Raw genomic sequence first — 23,241 nt, forward strand, 5'->3', positions numbered from 1 at the left:
TAACAAAGGCAAAGAAACTGAACCAATATGATGCAAACCAGAACGAGGGCAGAGCTGGATTTTTGCTGTTCCTAGGAAAGCAAAAATGGCATTTCACTTCTTTGCAGTGGATGGGTGTTTAGTGTCTCTAGAGCAGTGGGACTGGGAATGACTGATTCTTATTTCATTTCATAGGGTACTTACAGCAGCTTTTTTCTACTTAGCATTTAAGCTCTGAACCATTTATAGAGTTTCCTACATTTTTGTGTGTGTTATTGACACTTAAGGCAATATGCAGTAGCATAAACATCTACTTACACTTGAATTTTGTGACTGTGCAACACCTAGTACAGTCTCAGGTTGACTGACATGTGATTCTACAATAACATCAATTATAATAAAAGGCTTGACTGGGGAGCTCCCTAATGACTTCCCCTGATGGCAGAGTAGCAAAGATCAGAGTGCAACTTACAGAGAAGTGGAATCTGATTTTTCCCTTACTGTTTGTGAAAATGGCAACAATCTAGTAACCATTTTACTGTCTCATCAGCAACTTTTATTCTTGCTAAACATTTGTACTATGTTATTCATAAATAAACCTTTAGAATTAATAAAATGAATAAATTCTTTAGAATCAAAAATGATGTTTTAGGGGATTAAAAGTGGAGTAGTTTGAGAGACACAAAGGGTTAGCCATAAGCCAGGGCACTTTTTGTCTTGCATCAAATGATAGTCCTAGCACAGGAGTGATTAATGCAACGCTTCATTTGCTGGGTTAATGATATCCTGCCTGGTCTACAGACAGTCTGAAATGGTATTGTCTGTATTCTACTTCACACTAAGGTCAGCCAGAATATAATTATATCAATGATATTTCCCTGTAGACTTCTGGCCTTTTATAGGATTGATGCCAAGGTTACTCAATAGTTTACCAAGCTTTAAATAGTCTCGTGTCTTCATTGTCCAAGTTCATTATGTATTACAGCCTTAAAGACAGTCTGTGCTCTGTGACTACTGCAAATGCCAAGGTTCCAATGACAACTGAGTGGAGAAAGAACATCCTGTTATTATGGTTTTGAATTGTGAAATTGACTTGGGAGAGTTTTTGTATTTGTTTCTGTATGCTAAGGCAATCTCTCTTTTTTTAAAGCTTTTTAATTGCCTATTTTGCTTTTAATACATTTGCCGTGTTTCAGGGATTAATGACAATGCCTTGGGATGTATCTCCATGAAATATGTCAAATAGCATTACTGCTGTGCTAACTTTAATGCAAATGATTCTCTCTCAGGGGACCTTGTAGAAGGATATTGCCTTAGATACTGGAATTTGTATGCTGCAGAAACAACACCAAACAAATAAGGGCTGTCAGGGTTCTGGTTTGAAAGAGCTGGGTTAGAACAAAAGAGCCCACGTTATTAGGATTCAAAACTCAGAGAGCTTTAGTGGTATACTGGCAATACATGAGACTTGTCCAGAGCACAGACATTTCAGGCTGTATATACATAAAGATCATGCCTGGGCAAACAAATAATTACTATTCTTTAAAGTTATGTTCTGATCTTAAAACAAAAGGCATGGTGAATAAATTCTGCAGCTTGAATCTGCCCAAAGTTGAGTTACTGTTCTGTTTGTTCCACATCTTTGCCTGCTTTTATTCCAAATCACCAGCATGTGCTTGCTTCTTCTGCATGTCTGGTGCTGGCTTTGGCACACTTCAGTCCTCTCTGAGCCAGTTTAATTTATCATAAGAGCAGAAAATAAATCCGGGGGGGGAAAAAGTTTGTGTGTGTTTGACTATGAGTCAGGTCTTCTCCCAGAAAGGTCTGGTGAGCAACAGATTCACAGAGAGGGTAAAACATACACAGTCACAGAAAAGAGAGATGGGGCAAAAGAGGTGGAAAGTGGGAAAATAAGGAGGGCAAGAGGAGAACTTTCTGTTCGCAGATGCAGCTAGCCACTGCATCTGCTCAAGAGCCAGTGTACCACCCCTTTGCACAGACTCTTCCAGTTTCTCTTCATCCTAGACTAGCAGATAGTGCTCACTGCTTCAAAGGACTCCCCTGGACAGGACTGTGGCATTCAAATGCACCATATTATCTTAGCAATCAGGTGCCTAGACAGGCCTGATTTAGCTGTTCATTGAAGGTGAATATTTATCTTTCGTTGCTACTGTTACTGATACCCCCTCCTGAGACATTCTACCTTCAGGCTGACAAAAACTGCTCAGATTCAGATCATCTGTCTGGGGAGACGACAGCAAACAAAGTATATCTAATAAACATGAGAGGGATTTTTCAATGGTCTTCATCACCAAGGTTTGGGAGAAAGACTGGATGCGCTCTGAGTTCTTCTCAGCCTGAAAATCTTGTCCACAGAGCTCAAGGGCTTCTGCACAAGCTCTTCTGAGAACTCACCTGCCAGCTGTGTGCAGAAGCAGCAGTGCTGCGTCTGCAGCAGAGCTGTATGCTCTTGTGTGTCCAGCAACACCACACCTACATAAAACAGGTGAATTTATTGAACCAGAGGGCTGATATCATGATTTTATTACTTAAAATATGCTAACACAGAAAGAGTAACATGAAACAGACTAGAGCGAAAGTATTATTCCATTTGTGCTAATAGCGACACAGAACCACACACAGCATATAAAAGTATGCATTAGAGGTTAAACTACAGGGAGGACTGCAGACACTGTTCTAAGCAATTACTCCTCAGGCCCAAACAAAGAAAATTTTTCAAAAGAATCCAATTATTTCGATTTTTACTGATTTTTTCTTGTATTTTTCTACATTGTTTACCCTAAGTTTAATTCCTACAGCTTAATAAATTCATGAGGTGCTTTATATGACTGCCTGAGAGAGCAGTATCTCACACTGATAATCCAGACCTCTTCTGGCCTGAGGTCTTTGTGCTTTTTAAAATATCATCTCTTTCTGATTTCTCTGTAGAGTGAATAGAATGTCAAATATCAACCATTAGTAACCTTGCCCATGCTTTTATATTTCTAGTTCTTTCTGAATCAGTGAATATATTCTAGACTTCTTATTGTAACTAGCTGAAAAGCTAAAATCCCTCAAGCACCAAACCTTGAACAAAATCTTTCATCAAAGTCCATTAGTCTCCCTCTGAAAATTTCCAAGTATCTTGAAATTAAAACCGTAAAATGTTTTCCAATAAGCAGAACAAAGTCTCCTTTCCTATAAAGAAGAGTTGGGGAACAAAAGGAAGGCAGGACTTCAAAGAAACAGATCTTATTAGGATATCTTTTTGAACTACAGCATTTTTAGGACCAGCTGAAATTCATTTTCATTTCTCAGCTTACTTGAGAAGTCACTAATTAACCCTAAATGCTACTGTGAAACTTCCTGGAATAAGCTTTTGTGGATATCTTCCACCTGGAAACAAAGTTCAACAGATAAAGTAAGGTTTTGCAAACTTTCATAGAGGCAACAGAGATGCAGAAACAGAAGCGACACAGCCTTGACTCCAGCTCTCCCTCATTCTGGACTGACTGTGCATACAACCACCATCAGACTGTGATAATTGAAAACATGTACCAGTAATAAGAATGGGATAATGCTGTTGCAGAGATTCACCTGAGCCCAGCGAAGTTTAGATGTGCTCAACATTTGCTATCTTTTTGAGAACAAGCTTATAAGTGTAGTGAGTTATTCTGGTTTTTCTCTGTACTGGCAGTTCAGTTAAAAGGAGCAAGGCTGAAGCACAGGGTCACTGTGACCATATTAACGATGTACTTTTTTATTTCCACATATGAAATTCTCAGAAAACTTCTTCCCATCCAGCCATTCGTAATTTTTTTTAAGTAATTTTTTATGTAACAGTTTTGATTAGTTGGAGTTATATAAAATAGGAAATGCTTTATCTGAGAGTGGAGACCATGTCAGTAAACATCTCACAAAGAATCTTCATTTCTGGGGATTAGACTTGTCCCTACTTAGCCTGAGAAGACATCCCATTCTATGCTTATTTGGCTGAAAGACCATCATGAAAGTAATAAAAAATATGGTGTTTTCAATATAGGTGGAGGCTCTGTAGAACTTCTAATAGCTATAAAAAAGTATTCAGCAAACAGCAATCTCCAAACTTTTCAGAGCTAGCAAATAACTTTTGAGATTTTTTAAAATTATTTTTTTAAAGAGATAAATATTAATAATTTCAATGAGAGAATGTAAAATATAAGTTTTCTGATAGCAACAGACAAGGAAGCCTCCTAATTCATCCTTTGTAGGGCCTCATGGCCAGAGAGGTACACGATTCTGCTCATTTATTGCTGAATAGATACTTGGTCTTCTGAGACAGCAGTGAAAGCAGGTGCTCTGTTTTTTGCTGGGGTAGAGTTAATCTTTTCACAGTGGCTAGTACAGGGCTGTTTTGGATTTGTGCTGAACACAGGGTTGACAATACAAAGATGTTTGTATTACTGCTGAGCAGGACTGCATACAGCCAAGGCCCTTTCTGCTTTTCCTACTGACATGCTGGCAAGGTAGCTGGGGCTTGTGGGAGGTTGGGAAGAGGCACAGCTGGAACAGCTGAGCCAAGGAATATTCCAGACCATATGACATCATGCTCAGTACATAAAGAGGGGAGAAGGAGGTGGTACTGGGGAACATTTGGAGTGATGATGTTTGTCTTCACAAGACATAGCCATTATGTGTGAGGGGGCTCTTCTCTCCTGGAGATGGCTGAACACCGGCCTTATCATGAGTAGCTGTGAAAGGATTCCTTATTTAGCTTTGCTTGTTTGCACAGCATTTCCCCTGTTAAACCCTCTTTATCTCAGCCCATGAGACTGCAGGCTTTCACCCTTCAAATTCTCTCTTCAGTCCCACTGCTGTAGGGTGAGAAAGCAGCTGCATGGGGCTTAGTTGCCAGCTGGGCTTTAAGCTGGGACAGCAGGACAGGGAAATACTTCCATGTAAAAGCATGCGTCATCCATGAGAAGGGTACCCTGAGAAAGGTTGGTGGTCAGTTTTGCACTGAAGTCAATTACCAACTTGTAAAATGGTCGAGACATGGAGCAGAAAAAGTACTGATATTGTTACTGGGAGAACTACCATATTTATTCTGCTGTTAAAATATAATAAGTAGGCTTAGATTTGTCACAGTTTTGTGACCTTTACACAGTGCAACATTCAGACATTTTTCCCTATTTGAGCAGACACTTTTTCGCCACATATCTTCCTAATGTATATTCAAGCTCTGCTCAAAACTGTGCAATTAGTTAACAAGGACTAACTAAATGGATAACCCAAATCTGAAACTGTACATATTGGCGTATTCTCCACCATCTGCCAGAGAAGTTGAGTTTGCCCTGCATCATCTGGAAGACTGTATATGTGTTTGTTAGTCTAATCTAGGTCTTGTGGCCACAGGATTGAAAGTTCTATTTTGTGATCAAAAAGGAAAAAGTTCAAAAAGCTCCATTTCTTTTCTGTGTCCTCTTTACACACATTAATAAGGTTAGGCACTATTTTGTCTTCCATTTTTGGTAAAGTGAATTAGTGTAAGAGGGAAATTGTAAATGGGCTTTAGGGGAATTCCCTGGTGGAGCCAGTATGCCTCAGTTCCAGTAAATGCAAAGCTGAAAAGCCTGATCCAGGGAAAATATTCCAGAATAAACAGAAGATAGTATTTGTAACTGCAAAGTTGAGCTGACCTTTGTTAGCAATTCATTTGTACTTAAGGAAGGTTCTCAGCCAGTGAAAATAATAAAATGCAACAGTGATTTTGAAAAAGGAAAGTGAACTTAGGAACAAGCCTTTATCTTCAGTAAACATAAAACTCAAATTTGTCTGTTCCTCTGCAAAGCCTTTTTTTTTACAGCTTGTGTCTCACATGCAGAAATGAAAAGCAACCCCCACAAATTCATACAAGGTAAAGAGTGTTAAAAAAGTGACAGGTTTTTATACTTTAAAGTGAGCTTATTCTTGAGTATTAGATCTAAAGTAAAACTTGAAACTTATAAACAATAAATATTTGTGAGAAATGGATTTTTTCCAAAAGACAATCAGATACCTTATATTTTGTGGACAGCTTTGCATTTACTCACATAGGTGGACACTTCTAACTGCAATATACATGGAAAATTTGAAAATATACCATGTGGTTGCTGTAGCAGTTCCTTTAACACTAATACGTGCCAAACTGGGATGAGTCCTGTAAAACTAAATTATCTATTTACCTTGGGAGACAGAAAGCATTGTAAAAAGGCATGTCTCTGTATTTCTCCAGCATTTCCAGGAAGAGAATATCAAGTCATGTTCTAAGGAATGGGTGATGAGAAGTAAATTCATTCACATTTAGTAAAATCAAGACTATTATGAAAGATAGTCATTCACATATGCATTTACAGCATAGCTGAGAAACACAAGGAGGGAATGTAATACCAAAGACATACCTAACCAAGCATTTAATTCCATGTAAAAAGTGAGAAAATTGGGAGAGTAAAATACCTGAAGACTTTTACTCCCAACACTTCTGCAGGAAAGAGAAGTTTTTTTCCCAGCCAGTTGAGACTGTATTTTTCCAAAGATTATGCCCGTGTGTCATTCATACAGAACATTTGGAAATATAAAAGAATTGACATTGTAAGTTATGTTTAGACATTCGGCTTCCAAGTTAGCAAATTTCAACCATAATGCCTGGGCTTAGGTATAGGCTATGTCTAGCTATAAGTTTTGATATTTTTTAGTAGGAAAAGAAAGGAAAGAAAACATTTTTAGAACAGCTAAGTGTGTACCATCTGTGCATGTGTCTGCACAGAAAGACACACACAAGTACCACAGATTATTCTGAGTTGGAAAGGACCCACAATGATGATTGAGCCCAGCTCTTATCCCATACAGGGATCAAAACCACAACTTTGGCGTTATTAGCACAATGCTCTGACCTACTGAGCTAATCTCAGGATCATGACTAGGTAACATTTGCTTTTCAGTTATATAATTATTATTAATTTTCAATAATAAATCTTTTGGGTTTAATAGAATAACTCCAAAAATGCAATTCAGAGACTTACATAACACAGGAAAAGGATGGATGTTTAAAATGAAGGTCTATCACTGGACATGTAAGAAAGGGGACATAGCACTTATTTGGCCAGCCACCACAAGAAAAAAACTACCACTACAAGAAAAGTAGACACAATTTGAAAGTAGAATTAATGAAGATCTGACCTTTTTTTTCCAAGTATAAAATTGGTCAAATGCATTTTCCTGAGAAAATGACAGCCTTAGAGGTTAGAGATACAGTTATGTCTCTATAGTTAGAGGCCTTTTATGAAATCACAGCATGACAGAAGTACAGCTGGAAGAAACCTCAGAAGGTCATCCAGCTTATTTGCCTTCCCACTAAATGATCCACCAAATTGATGCCATTTCAGACAACCATTTGACCAGCCTTTTCTCAAAAAATCCAGAACCATCTGAAGGAAAATTAAGTCCCGTACTTTGCAGTCTGTACTGGTACAAACATTTTCCTCACAACTCACTGAAATATTTTCTGCTGCAATGCAAAAGGCATGTGGTTAGAAGCTAGGCATTTCCACCTGGAATGTGATTCAGACTACAATACCAGATGGTGGTAGCTCAAATGCTTTTTGTACCTCCTCAATGAAAATTTTGCTCCAGGCTTGTGTGTGCATACATTTGTGCATGAATAATGCAACAAAGTTTTAAGACAACAGTGTCAAACAAAGCAAGATCAATAAAGGTTGTTTTTAATCAAAATAGTACCAACAAGAACATTTTGTTGCTATAGAAATGATAAGTAAATGGCTGTCACCTTGAAAAGGAACTTCTGGCTTTCTCCCATGCACCCTGTTTGGTGCTCAGCCTGAACTGCCATCCAACCACCTCTATAAACAGGGAAACTCCCTCTGAGAATTTGGTGCAACAAAGCCCCACAGCCTTGTAGTGTATCTAAGCATAAGATTAAACAGAAAGCAAAAAAGAATCAAAACTAAACAAAAACAGAACCAAACCAACCAACCAACCAAACAAAAAATAGGGTCATTTTAAAATTCTGGATTTTCTGAATTCTGTTGCACTGTGTAGCAGGCATGTCCCAGGCTTGTTCCTACCTCTGCTGAGAAGAGATATGCTCTCCCTGTTCCCCTAGACAGATGGAACAGGAAAGATTCTAGTGTGCTTTCTAGTGGGGAAGAAACCAGGATCTCCCCCTGCAACGACTCTAAGATAAAGGTTAAAGGCAGCTGAGGAAATGAGCAGGGAGCTCCTCCTGCTGTGTTTGTGATGGTAGTTGCCATCACAAATGGCTTTTGCCACGATCTACAAGTATTAGTGCTACTCCCAAGGTGGTCTGAAGGCTATTTCCTAGTCTCTCTCTCTCTGAGGCTGAGGAGTGGCAATAGAGGAACAGAATGGTTTGGGTTGGAAGAGACCTTAAAGATCATCTTGTTCCACCCCCCTGCTACGGGCATGGGCACGTTCCACTAGATCAGCTCCATAGTATTGAACACTTATATGGATGGGGCACACACAGCTTCTCTGGGCAAGGTACCTGTCCCAGCATATCTCTGCTCTGACAGTAAATAATATCTTATTAATACCTAATCTTAACCTGCCTTTCTGCAGCTTAAGGCTATCCCTCCTTGTCCTACCACTACACGCCCTTGTAAAAAGTCTCCCTTCACCCTACTTGTAAGTACCCTTTAGGTACAGCCATAGAATTGTAATTAAAAAATAATGAGTTGTTAAAATTTTTTTATCACTTCCAGTATTTTAACAAGCAATTTCAGAAGTTAATGTCAGCTGTTTAATTTTCTTGTATTCCTTTTCATCCTAAAAAAATAGAAAGACTTTTCTATTATGCTTATTAGTTTCTTAGCAGGATACAACAGACTTATTCATAAGCACTGTTTGCTAAAATTTTTTCTTATTGTCCTAAAGATGTAAGAACTGTACAGATAATATTCATTAATATTTCAATTTATTAACCTAATATACTGTTACTGTTTGAGAGTTTTTTAGTAGAAAGGTTTAACTTGAACTCTACTGTCATCTTGTGGTGACCAATGTTTCTGGTTCAAACTCACATACAAAAGTTTTCAAACTGAAGAATCTGGATATTATACAGATGAAGTTATGCTGCTTCTGCCTGCTAGGAAACAAATATTTCGTGTCTTCTCCATTAATTCCAACCAAGACATTTAGCTCTGCAAATTAGAATGATAACCAGACACAAAGGCAACCAAACCAACCCTCATGAAAATGTTTCCCTTGAATTCCTCAGTTTTCCTGTGGCATTCCTGAGATGCTGTTACCTATATTAAAGTGTTTGATATTCAGGAGGATACCAAAAGGCATGCCTTTGATCTATGAGACCACACTAAGAAAAAGACTTCAGTTTGTCTGCACCACAGAAGATAATTGAAGATAATATTTAGTGCTGACTAGCTTCAAACATCTATATTTGAAAGTTGCATTGTCACTCTTCCCATCTCTTTTAACTTGTCCCTGCTTGAGCAAAGGGTGCTACACGTGCACAAACGAGTGATACCACATGATGACATTAGACAGAACTTGCTTGGATATAAGTTGCTCATTTGTTACACACTAGTCCTTTCAGCAGTTCAAGTTCAGTAAAACCAGTTCAACTCCTCTGTTTTGTGTCACATCACAGGGTGTGTGTGGCTGTACTGCACCCCAGTGACGGTGTGATGTAGTAGCATGACATCAAACCTGAGCAAAACAAATGCCACTGAGGTTACTTGTGGCTCACACACCCCCTTCCTCTATAATACCTAGCCAGTCCTGGTTCTGGTCTCCCTGTCCTTGAACTAGACTTAACTCTAAGGCTTATTTCTAAAAGCATATCTATTTTTTTACTTCAGTGTTTTAACTCCAACCAGATCAGCCAAGTTGTGGAACATGGTCCAGAATATGGTATTCAATAAACCCTAGCCTAGAAGATTAATAGGATCACTGTTTGCTGGCACAACAAAGGATTTTTTCCATCAACAGACCTGTCTGGACCAAAATTGCTGTACGGAAGCTGTGACGGGACATCAGCTGCAGCGACAGACTCCCATTTCCTACATCAAAAAGACAGTTCTGAAATCCAGACATGTCACCTTCTAAATTTTTGATTACTTCCTATGCAACAAAGAAACAGCATGAATTAGTCAGTGCTGAATTTAGATTGGTGTCATTCAGCAGCTGCCAGTGCATGAGCCTGTGGGTTCTGAGCAATGGGCAATGAACTCTGTGCTCCCCTGTGAACTTCACACAGGCTAAGACCTTAAGATCTTCTGGAGCAGTACTGGGTCAGCCACAGCTCTGCCCATTCCCTACCCTAAAAGTATTCCTGAATACTAAAGAGAAATGCATGACAACACCAACAGTCTTTCTTTCTGAATAGGTTTGAAGACATGTAAATGAAGAAGATTATTTTTATCCCACAAAGGACAGGAATAATTCCTGCACATTCTTGCAGGCAGCCAAACCAACAGACCTCCTTTAGAGGCTGTTGCCATGGCACCTGTCCAATGTCCATGCCATCTTCCAGATTTCTGGGATTTAGTGAGAAAGAAAGAGCAAAGGACGCACTAGATAAAAGGGACACAGCAAGGCTGCTGGGAGAAATATGTCTTCAGTTAAGCTGTAAAATGTATTCATACTATTTAAGTGGTTTGTTTTTTTGGTTTTTTTTTTTTTTTTCCTGAATGGTACTTCATCCATAGAACACAGTGATTTCTATTCTGATTTCTGGTAAGGAGGACAGAATTGCTATAAAATATCTTAATTGAGTCAAGTCAGGGTAAAGTTAATTTTACCTAAATTCAGCTACCTATGTGCCCAGCCTAAAGGGCCTGCCTAGTTCTCTCTTAGAATTCATGGAAGAAGGGTTCCTCCCAAGGATTGTTTCTTCACCCTACTTCAGACACCTAATTTAATATGGGATGTTTTACCATTTGGAACCAATCTTCCTTTTTAACTACTGCAGGACCATGGATGGAGTAAATGTCCGGATTTCATGTGAGGTAAAATTAATACAGGCAAGGACTTCTGTTATTTCAGAAAGAGAAATTGCCACCCAAAAATGAGAGAACTGAGTGAACAGCCTGAGCCACATGTTTTTGGGTCTGGAAGCCATGCTGCTGAAGTCAAAATGGCTTTTTCCCCCATCCCTCAACGTTACCAGAGGTCAAAGGCCTCCCACTACATAAATTAGCACCAAAAGAATTAACAAGGGGCTAGACTCCAAAAGAAATGAGGACAAATCACTATTTAGACAACCATATCAACATGATTTGTCCAGGAGTGAAAATGCAGCGGGTCAGACACAGCTTTACTAATTTGGGGACTGTGCTGTGGGACTACCCCTTTTTCTGATCAATGAGCTCCATGTCACAGGGGTTCAACTCATTCATAGTGGGAGGGTTGCTCACAGTTTGTTGGCTTATGATGGGCCCAGACAGCTGTGATTGGGAAAAGCTGCATTTTTAGTCAGCAAACAAGGACTGACATCTAGCCTACCAGAAAAAGACATTCTTTCATCAAGTACTGTAAGACAAGTTACATAATTCTACCATCAAAGACAAATAAACTGGCTATAGCATCAATTTCTGGCTCTGTTTGGAATGACAAGGTAATGATCTGGTAATAAGGTACACACAAATTTCTCCAATTTCCCCTGAAATGAACTCTCTCAAGATAAAATTGTGTATAGACTGTAAGTCTACTGAAGAAGCACAGCAGGCAGGCATGTGAGAATTTAAATAGCAGATTTTCAGAGAATAACAGAACCTGTTGAGTTGGAAGGGACCTACAGGAATTATCAACCAATTCTTGGCCCTGCACAAGACAACCTCACACAATGTGTCTAGAGCATTGTCCTGGTGCCAACGTCCAAATATTTCTTGGACTCGGCCTAGGTGCGGTGACCATGTCCCTTTTCTGTGCCCACGATGTCCATTGCAACACTTGATCTCAGGCAGACTGTGTAGCTCCATGGAGGGGTCTGGGGGAGGGCATGGACAAACAGAGAGTGCAGGATGGCCCCCCGTTCTTCAAGGCAGCTTACTTTGAAAGTCGTGTATTACAGGCAGGAGTATCCTGTGCCTGAATTTTACTCATAAAAACTCACCCATTAGACCTTATTGCTCTCTACAACTACTGAAAGGAAGGTGTAGTGAGGTGAAGGCTGGTCTCTTCTACTGTGCTTACACAGAAGAGAACAAAAAATGGTGTGAAACTGAGAGATGGGAGATTCACGTTAAAAATTTTGTCACTGCTCGGGTTGCCAGAAATTGGGTTACCCGGAAGGTGGTGGAATCGCTGTCCCTGGAGGTGTTCAATAGGCGTCTGTGTTTGGCATTGGTTGATGTAGTTTACGGGCTTAGGGTTACAGGGATAGTGCTGGGCGGACCAGTGGACTGTATGGCCTTGTAGATCTCCAAAATCGGTGAGTCTGTGATTCTGTAAAAGTAACTCCGACTGTGGCTGTGAGCAGGGTCAGGACTTGGCGCTCAGCCACTCGCCTGGCACCGCGACCGCTGCTGCAGAGCTGCACCCCCGCGGCGCCCCGCTCCGTGCCCGCAGTGCCGGCGGTGCCCGGCCGGGCTCTGCGCCCGCCAAGCGCCCCCTACACCGGATCCGGCCCGGGCCCGCCAGGCGCCCCTCACACCGGGCCGAGGCCGTGGTCGCCAGCCGCCCTTCACACCGGGCCCGGTCCGTGCTCGCCCGCCACCCCGCACACCGGGCCCGGTCTCTGCTCGCCGGGCGCCCCGCACACCAGGCCCGGGCCGGGCCCGCCCAAGCGGCCGCCCCCGGAAGCGGTCGCGGGGCCGTGGCGGAAGCGGGGCGGGGCGCGGCCTCTTTGGTGCTGGCGGCCGGCGAAGATGGTGAGTGCTGTGCTCGCTCTCGGGACATCGGCCGCCATCCGCCGCCATCCGCCGCCGCGCCGGGCCGGGGGCGCCGCGGGGGCAGGCCGGGCCGCGAGGAAAGGCCCCCGCTATGCCGCGGCCGGGCCGGGCGGCTGGGCTGGGGCCGGGGGCTGGCGGCGGGCGCGGCTGCCGCGCCGGGCCGGGCAGGGCAGGGCAGGGAGGCCGTGGTGCGGTGTGGGGCCGCGAACGCTCCAGCGATTCCGGCTTCGTACCTGCTGCCGCCGTGGCCGAGCAGCCGGGCGGTAAAGTAGCAGGAGGGGTTTCGCTCCCCAGGGGTGAGTGTGCGGCTGCTACGTGTGAATAGAGTCACTTTTCGTCGGGAGAGAGCAGCTTGCTGCTTTAGGGTGATGGGTGTGAGGAGGGGGGAGCCCATGTAAGCGCGTTGTGGCTCCGTTTTATTTCACAGGGGCGGGGGCGCATAAAAGAATGGCGGCAACGGGTCCTGAAAGTGGAGGCTGCTCGTAGTTCAAACTGAGTTGTGGCTTAGAGTTTAATGTCCCTCCGACGTGTTTATATGACTCGGTTTGCGCTCGGTTTTTTAAGGCTTGTTCTTTTAGTTTTGTGACTCGGACGTGTTAGTGATATTTCCATGTCTTGAAATGCTTTTTAGACGAAGGGTACCTCGTCGTTTGGTAAGCGACGAAATAAGACACACACCCTGTGTCGTCGATGTGGGTCCAAGGCGTACCATCTGCAAAAATCGACCTGTGGGAAATGTGGTTACCCTGCTAAGCGTAAGAGAAAGTGTAAGTAACAAACTTTTAACTGGCTCTAGTTTAAAAAATCGTGTTTCTTCTTCAGTAGTTTGACTTGTTTTCCAGTCAAGGAGGAAAACTTTTTGCAGTGTCGTTTTGCAGTTTTGTCATTTTGCATTTTGGAGCTTTGTTGAAGTTAATGATGATTTAACTATATGCCAGCTAATCTGCAGTATTACTCCATAGAAAATGACTTAAATTATAGTTTTGTTTTTTTTTTTTCTTTGTCAGCTTGAATAATTGTACCATACAAATGTAAGATGCAACCAAAATTACTTGGTGCAGACAAATAACAGTGACTTACATATTTTAGATAACTGGAGTGCAAAGGCCAAAAGACGCAATACCACTGGTACTGGTCGCATGAGGCACCTGAAAAAGGTCTACCGTCGGTTCAGGTATAACACTTTATTGCCAACTAGCATGCTGTGAAATCCTGCATAGGCACTATTTAATGACAAAATTCACCACTCAAAGTTACATTTTAATTTTGTTTTAGTACCACTTAATGGAGTACAATCTTCCTAAATATGTCATGAAAAAATGTCTGCATTTTATCCTCCCTTGAGGATAAAAAAACCTTTCTGGTAAGACAAAAGGTGTGCATAAGGTTCCAATGTTTATACTGAATGAAGGTAGTACAGCACATATATGTTATTGTAGTAAGAAGCTCACTTTTAAAAATTGTGTGGTATTTTTTTTATTTGTGATTCATTTAAATAGATGGTTACACTAAAGGTTTATTGAGATAAGTCTCAAATGCACTCCAGTCCCCATTTGCTCACTCAGAAAAAGGTTCAGGACAGGGATAACATCTCATCCCTCTCTTTATTTAGAGTTCAGTCAGCATTAATTAGTTATTACATCAGATCTTGAGTTGCAAGTTGAGTTGAGTTGCACTTGGGAGGTATTGGGGGTGTTATATGATTCCCATTTTCTACTAATCCCATGGAATTCTGTAGCTTCTGGTCCACAGCACAAGAATGCTATATGAACGGTATCATGTAATTCAGGAGTGATGTCCTCAAAATGTATATTGGTTTTATTAGCAAAAGGCAAGAGATTTTTAAGTCTCAGTTGTGGGTATGGTTGAGGGATCAATTTGTTTTGCTTGGCTCATTCTTTTCCAGTTGCAGCCATAAAACACCATCCAGTGTGCAGCTGTAGCTTGCTTTCCCACCTGAGTGTTGCTGAGGTAGAAATGTCATCCAAAATCAAGCTCAGGGCTGAAGAGTGTGGTTGGAGGCATAGAGGATTTTTGTAAGAAATAGACTTCAGAAACAGGACCTCTTTAGCCACATTATGAGTGTGTACTAAGATGTGGTTTCAGTAGGTGAGCTATATTTGCAGGGTTCACTCAGGTAATGAAATCTGAGTTTCAAGAGATCACATTACTTCAGCAGACAAGAATGAAAACCATACAGCTTATTCAAGACAATTTTTAATAATGTGGTTTTTTTTTAAATGTCTGAACAGGTGAACTCTGTTGTGATTTCAGTGCATTACTGAGATAAATTGTAAAAAGCTAGTGAGCTTAATCTAAAACATGAGTGTCAGAAAATAACCTGGAGCAGGAATCAACTTTTTAAAAAGTAGTAACCATATTTCTGTTTGCAGGAATGGATTCCGTGAGGGAACCACACCGAAGCCCAAGAGAGCAGCTGTTGCAGCCTCCAGTTCATCTTAAAGACTCATCTATTTGTTAAAATAAATGGTCTTAACCAGAAAATCTGTCACCTTTTTTTACATACTTTTACATACTCACTGAAATGTAGTATTCATGAAAATACATAATTACTTTTAACACAAATTCTGAACTGATTAATTTAAAACAATCCTTTAATTGAGTCTTCATTAGGTAGTATCTTTGTCTTGAAAAGGACCATAATCTCTTCACTGAACTGAAAAAAAAGCTTGTATGTATTACTCAAAGGAGGTCTGCAGCTAGAGAGGTGGAATATTGGTACTGTGGATTTGCCCTGTGTTCTTCTGATCTCAGTATGCTGTAGCACGGAGAGCCAGAATTTTGTTTTGAAGATAGTAACTATAATAGTAGTTACGGTGTAACTGTAGTTATGTGCTGTGTTGGGAGGCTTTAGTGAAAGAGCGATTTTCAGTGCTGTTCTTTTTTCACTGCTCTGTGGTACTTGAAAGCCTACAGAGGTATTACTTACTGTGTGCATCGCTGCTTCTTGGGCAAAAAGAAACTCCCAAGCATGGAGCTTGTGTACTGCAGATACAGGGGGTTGGAGATCTGCTGTGGGTAGGACAAAATTACCTGAATGGCTTGATGGCATTGGTGTGGAACAGATACACAGATCTGAGTTAATGGTGTTTTGTAAATAGTAATACCAGACAGTGAGTCACTTTGATTTACATAAAGATTATAGATAAATGAATTTGTACCCTGCATTGTGTGTTACTGGCATTCAAACTTGCACTGAGAAAGAGATAATAAGGTGCTGCTATGCCAGTTTGGGGAATTGCAGTAGTTACTGTGAGGGTTTACAGGACTTTCAGATTGCCTCGCAGAGACAATACTAGAAACTGAAAAGCTTGAGATGCTTTAAGCTTCTGAGGCTTTTCTCACTGCTCTTAGTTTTGTCATGAACTTCCAGAAGCAGAATATTGCTTTGTCTCTGTATGATCAGCAGTTAATATATCACCTTCAAAATCACAGAAAGTTTCAGCCAGGTGAAGTTGGACTGCCTGACTGCATTTTCCTATGTTTTAAAATGGAGTTAGAATTTTTGGCTAATCTGGCTTATCAACTTGGGCTGTTTCTAAACCAGAAGTAATTTGCCGCTCTTCTGTAGCATGTAACAAATAGACTCTACTTGCCCTAGATTCAACTGGTCCATTTGAGAAAGTTGGAATCCTAAGTGGTAGTGATGCTCTTTAAATGCACAGTGCACAGTACTGGCCATGTATTCCCAGAGCTAAGGAGTGCCCCTGAAATGTTTTTGGTGATGTTAGGGAAACACATGTAGGGAGGAAGTAATCATAATTGTCCTCATTCTCTGAGCATAAACTCAAGACCATTATAAAAGCAGGTCAGCAGGATTCTAAGGAAAGGCTCTTTTCAGTGATGTTGGATTGGTGGTATGGCAGGTATTCCAACTATGGGTGGGAGTGAAAGCCTTTGCTTGACAGGTCTTAGGTGATCTTTCTGTAGCGTGGGGTTGTGCTATGAACAACCTGTTAGACCTGCAGACATGATAAAGCACTGTAAGGGCAAGTGCTTAGCTGCTTGCTGTTACCTATTAGCTTCTCATGAATTGTGCTCCTGGAAAATGAGCATTAGTATAAGAAGCAATATACCATGGTAGCAGTGATTGAAACTTCCAATGACTTGGAGTAACTGAAACTCTTTATTTCAGAAAGAATTTTACTTTCATCAAGAATGGATTTTATGGACAAGAATTTTGACAGCTGTTTTTAATTGTTTTAAAATTCTTGGTGAAGGGCAGGAAATCAGTTTTTTGTGGGTTTTTTTGTCCTGTTCAGAAAGGATTGTGTACTTGTGTTAGTTATATTTGCATTGTACAGGAAGTAGATTTTGATGCCTTTCTGTTCTTTGTAGTGTGTTGTTAAATATTGAAAGGCTGCTTTGCTGGTTGCTGAGTGTATAATCTTTTATTGAAATCTCATTAAGCATTTTAACTTGAGTGTTACCTATTGAACCTCTGCATAATCCTTAATGTATACTTTATGTATACAGTAATACTGTCATACCCAGTCTGTAAAGTATGATTTTTGCATCCTTCAGACTGATAGGTGGTGTAGTCCAAATTACATCAGAAATTACATTTCCTATTGTTCAGTGTACAAGTCTCGCTTTTTAAAAGTGTATTGGATGAAGGTTTCTTAAAGGCGGAGAGGTGTTCAAGTGACTACAGTGGTGAAAGATGGATTGCCTTTGGTTAAAAATCCTTTTGTGGTGATGTATTATGTCTTCAAACACCTCCTCCACCCCCTCCCCCACCAAAACTGCCCTTGAACTTACCAGAAATACTGGCCATAGCAGGGTCTTTGTTGCCTAACCAAGGAAGGTGACAAGAGACAGTAAATCATCCCCTGATAGCCTAGGAATGTTACTTGCCTGAAACATAGCCTGAGAGGAACAACATTATGGTTACAGACTTCGGAAAATGCCCAGTAATAACCACCTTGGATGGCGGCCAATATGGAAACTGCCTGAGGACTAAAGTCAGTCATCTTGCACCCCTGAAAGGAGTGGTCCTAAGTGAGGCCCTTAGAGCTCCCTGGCAGAACAGCAGCCTGCATGAGCATCTCCCTGCAGGAGAGTTCAGCAATTCTTAGGTTCTAGAAGCTAGTCCATGGAACCTGCTGCCCTCAGTGTGGGAATGGGACAGAGCTGGCAGATCTTGAAGTGTGCATTCCACAGGGAGCAGGAGCTCTCAATCTCCATCTGTAAGAAACCAGGAAAGGAAAGCCAACAGCATGGCTGAGTCAAGACCTGCTTGCCAAACTGAAGGGCAAGAAGGAAATGAAAAGGGAAGCAGGAGGAGGTATCCTGGAAAGAGCATGGGGACATAGCTCAGTTGTGACAAGATAGGGCTGGGAAGGCAAGGTGTGGCTAAAGCAAACCTGGCAAGGGATGGAAGAGGAAGAGGAAGGGCTTCTGTAGGCATGTGAGCCATAAGAGAAGGTCAAAGTGTAACTTCCCCCACAGTGAACATGGCATCAGTGACATAGTAGGATTGAGTGCACCCTCTGAGAATTTGCACTATTTGAGTGGTCCCAGCTGTGACATGTCCAAGGGACAGGATGCCATGCAGGATACAGACAAGATCAAGCTGACCCATGTGAATTTAAAGATGCTTGGCAAGGTGAAATGTAAGGTCCTGCACTCAAGGCAAATGCCAGCTGAGATGAAGGGATAGAGAGATGCTCTATGAAGAAGGATTGAGGGTAACAGTGCTTGAAAAGCTGGACATGAGACAGCAATGTGCACTTGCAGCCCAGAAACCAGGAAGCCAACCACATCCTGGGCTGTATCCAGAGCAGTGTGGCCAGCAGGTCAAGCAAAGTGATTCTGCCCCTCTATCCTTCCATCTATAGAGAGACTTCACCCCTGAGCGCTGCATTCAGCTCTGGGGTCTCCTGAACAGGAAAGACATGTTTCTGTTGGACCATGCCCTGAGAAGGGCCACAAAGAAGATGCAGGGGGCTGCAGCATGTCTCCTATGAACCCAGGGAGGTGGGATTGTCCAGCCTGGAGAACAGAAGGCTCCAGGAAGCCACTCAAAACTTTCAGGAGACCTGGAAGAAAGATGGGGACAGACCTATTAGTAGGGCAGTTACAGGACAAGGGGTAATGGTTTTAAACTAAAGGAGAGTAGATTCGGGCTATGTAAAAGGAAGTCTTTTTCTTTGAGGCTGCTGAGACATTCAAACAGGCTGCCCAGAGAAGCTATAATACTCCCAATCCCTGGGAGTGTTTCAGGAGAGATTGGACTGGGCTCTGAGCAGCTTGGTCTGGTTGAAGATGTTCTGGCTGACTGCAGGGCAGGTTGGATTAGAGGATCTTTACAGATGCCTTCCAATTCAAACCATTCTGTGATTCTGTGATTTCTGCAGTGTCTTCCACTTAGCTAGAAACAGCAGAAGCGATAGAAGCCTAGAGCTGGGCAAAACATACTCTTTTAGGGGGAGGAGAGGGAAAGTGGAAATAGTGCTGAGTTCTTGTAGAAGAAATGTACATTCAGTGGTAATGTAGAGTCAGAAGTCAAAGAGAAAAGGGCAAGAAGCATGTGCCTGTTTGCAAAATGCACCAATGATGCCAAGGAAGTCTTAATGCCAGCTAGTAGAAACAACCTGCATTAGCATTCCCCCTTTCATATTGTTAGTAAAGCTGAGAATGTTTTCCCTTTTGTCTTCAATCCTTTGTTTTCTTGTACTGTCTGATTGTTACATCATCTGCCACTCCTGGTCTCCTTGCTGGCCCTGAGCTGTCCAGGGCCCTGATGGCATTGAAGTGTCCGGGCAGACTCGTGTCATGAAAGCCTTGCTGTGTCCCTGAACCACAGAAGCACTGGCTCCCTGTGTGTCACACGTGCTGGGTCCCACACTGGTGGCACTTGTAACGCCCTGGGTAACAGTGCTGGGGGTGTTTCCACTCTATTTACACTAGAGTATCCTGAGTCTTCCTACAAGTGGGAATAAATTATTGAAAATATAGAAACAATTTACATTTAAAAGAAATAAACTGTAGTAGGGGAACTTAGCAGCAATTTTCCGTCTCAAAATAAGATTATGGAGATAACTGACAGAAACTATTAAGTCAGCTTTGAGTTCATTTTTTGTTTTAAAATTCTGTCTTAAAAGTAGAGGCATGCCCAGTGTGAATAAACAAATACAAAAAGTGTTTTTAAAGTAGTGCACGGGCTTTTCAAGATAAATAGTGTAATGGAGAGGTTATCAGAAAGCAAGCTGGCCTCAAAGACTCATGGAGGAATTCCTCTGGTATATTTTGTTCCTACAGCTACTCTAAGAGGACAATCTGCATCCCACACCCTAACAATACATTACTCAAAGTTGTGCTGTTGGCTAAAAAAGCTCAGTCTTATGAGTCTAATATGCAAAAGGCAAGAGAGGAAGCAGTGCTGCTGATTAGTGTTATAAAGTGTTTATCACTACCTTCACACTGAGTAAAGCTCAAGTAAGATGTGTAGGTTTAATTATGTAAAATACTTATGTATTGTACATAAGTATATCAAATATTAAAATATGAATCCATTGTGATCTTACTATAAGGCTTGGCCTAGATTTTGCTTGATTTGACTCAGCCTGGGAGACTTTATCTATTGTAGATTTTATGCTTTTATGCTTTCTTTAAAAGCAAGTTAATGCTCAAGGTGTAACAAAGAACTTTGAGTAAAGCTGAATGCAGTGACATAAGCATAAAAGTCACAGTACAAATGGACAAAATATTTTGGTAATACTCAAAATATTTTGGTAATACTTTTGTCTGTAAATATAAAAGTAATGAATGACTTCTACAGTTTAGTTCCTATCTTGACTTTAACAGCTCATTTATTTTAATTTTCTAAAATGTTCTGGTATCTAAGTGATTAAGAGATTACTTAGTAATTCATTAAATGATATCATTTTGTAGTATAGATCTGTAGAGCTTTTCGAATTCTCATTATGTTGTCATGATCAGGACAGCAGCTTGAGTTGAAGCGAAAAATAACTTGCAATCATTTGGTATCAAGACACTAAGAAGTGTCTTGCAAGATGTCGGCAGACATCCCAAATATTTTTTCCCTCTTCATCTAGATATGGCTTAATCCATTCTTTTTTTCCCAGCGTGATATTCAACACATGATTTTCTCCTCATACTACAACGAATGTTTCCAAAAGGTTAAAGTAATGCTTTTCACATCACAAAAGGGAGTTTTTTTTCCTGATGTTAGATTGCTATCCAATCCCACCCTGAAATTTGATAGCCTTTTTCCCCAAAGTCTCTGATCATGAACTATGCTGGTTTGTACATTCTGATTTGTGTGCATGTTTAATTAGTTGTGACGTACAAAATTTTTAGAGGCCAAGATCTAACATCAGGCTAAATAATTTTTATAATTACACTTCAAAGCTTGTACAATTTTATTGTAGTTTAGTGTAATGTTACTATTGTAGTATAGCAGGATGCTCTAAGTCGGGTGAATTGCTCAAACTTTCTCTTGTTAGCAAAAGTTATCAGAGGTGGATGGAGGAGGGGTGTCACACTGTTTTGGTGTTGAAGAATACTGAGAGCAGCCTGACTCAACTGCTCAAAATTAAACATCCTGAGGATGTGAAAAACAGTATTTCCTGCCAGAAATTGGCACTGATGAGGATGTGGCCGAGTTCCCGAGAAAGGAACACACAAATCATGATAACTGAATTAAAGCTGCTGAGCTAAAGGCTGATGAGCTGACACAGGTGACCTAGAAACTTCTGACTGACAATCATTTTATAGGTGTGCTTTATATACTGTTAGAGCTCAGTCCCACTGTTTAATGGACACACTTCTGACACATCCCTTCCCTTTCCAGAGTGAGGGTATGAAGATTTATCCTTTGAGTAGGAACACCCTTCAGGGTTACTTGCCTACAAAATTTTTTATGCCATTACCATAGAGGAATTTAGTTAATTAAATATGCAATTTAAACATTAATTTAATTAAATATACAATTTAATTAAATATAAAATTTAATTAAACACAATTTTTGCATAGACCAGAATTTCTGGTTTCCAACTGTTAAATTAATGACTATAACATAAGTAATATTGAAGGCTGTCTGAATTGGATTTAAGACCATTACTATAATAAAATTGTCCAAAATTTCTTGCTGTCTGATGTATTTATCTATTTGCAAACATGTTCAGGGGCTGTGTGTAGGGGAGGCAAGAGAAACCATTTTAGATTTAATCATTCAGTTAGTCTGAAGTAGTCTGGAGTTAGTCTTAGTCTGGAGTAGTAGGGAAAGGAAGTAAAGGCATGGGAGTTGCCCATAACCTTCCTCTTCAATTGATGATATCTCGGTTTGGAAATACCCATCCAATAGTCACTTCTTCTCCAGGTTTATGTGTTTCTTTCAATGCGGAGTTGGAATGTGAATAAAAAAATTAATCCAGTTACAGTGAACAAAAGAAGAGGTATGGTCTTTGGTGTAGAGAAAATACCCAATGCATGGAATGGAAGGCAAGTTAGTGGTTTAAATGCAAAGTGAATGAGCAGCATGAGTGGTTGGCAAGGCCAGAGGGCAAGATATATGGTCAAGGTAGGTGGAGTTGAGACTCTACTTTGTATTCCTATAATAAGATCAGGATGTGGGAAGAGGAACTGAGGACAACAAACGGATTTAATTTACAAGTAAATTGGTGAAAAATATCAATCACTTGTTTTTAAAATTTTAAAAGTTTAATAGTAATAAAATGGTTATAAAAATAATAATATAATTAGAGTAATAAACATTTGAACAATTGAGATTAGGACAATACGAGACAATAAAAAACAAAGAGTTACGAACTATCCGGGTACCTCTTTCTGGGCAAAATAAGCCCAAAAAAGGACACCCATTAACAGAGGATTAACTCTTAAAAGCAATAGCCTGTTGCATATTCATACACCTCATACATGATGCATAAATTCCATTCAAACACAGGATTCTGTCTCGTCATCGTCAACTTCCTCCTCTTAATCCTGACGGCGTCTTCATAGCTGAGCGAGGCAGGAAGAAGTTAGTTTCTCTGATAATGGAGCAATACATTCTCTTTCTCTGAAAGATTTAGGTGTCCTGTGGCTGCTATCTGGTGCGAACATCTCAATCCTTTATTTAAAAAAAAAAATCCCACATACATAGTTTCTATTTTAACTACAAAAGTTACATTTTAACTACAAAACTACATTTACCGTACCATTAAAATGTTAATACAGCACTACTAATCAATACAACATAATACATATAGTAAATATCTGCGCAGAGTCATATAATATGTACTTTTCACACAAGGTTATTGCAAATGGAGATTTCGGAGGTCCATTTTTATGCGAGCGGCCTCGCTGC

The 23,241-nt window shown here is 40.7% G+C and overlaps 1 protein-coding gene and 1 non-coding gene across 2 annotated transcripts; both read left to right on the forward strand.

Annotated features, from left to right (window-relative positions):
- Window positions 1–12,663: 12,663 nt before the first annotated feature.
- Window positions 12,664–15,392, forward strand: RPL37 (ribosomal protein L37). The gene is made up of 4 exons (XM_058823976.1): window positions 12,664–12,866; window positions 13,519–13,654; window positions 13,977–14,061; window positions 15,281–15,392. Exons 1-4 carry the CDS (start codon window positions 12,864–12,866, stop codon window positions 15,348–15,350), a joined length of 294 nt encoding a protein of 97 aa, XP_058679959.1. The 5' UTR covers window positions 12,664–12,863; the 3' UTR covers window positions 15,351–15,392.
- LOC131571733 (small nucleolar RNA SNORD72) lies at window positions 15,099–15,180 on the forward strand. Its single transcript, XR_009275964.1, has one exon. It is a non-coding gene; the product is annotated as a small nucleolar RNA SNORD72 (small nucleolar RNA).
- Window positions 15,393–23,241: the final 7,849 nt, after the last annotated feature.

This window comes from Ammospiza caudacuta, chromosome Z (assembly GCF_027887145.1).
Source record: "Ammospiza caudacuta isolate bAmmCau1 chromosome Z, bAmmCau1.pri, whole genome shotgun sequence".
Classification (NCBI taxonomy): Eukaryota; Metazoa; Chordata; class Aves; order Passeriformes; family Passerellidae; genus Ammospiza; species Ammospiza caudacuta.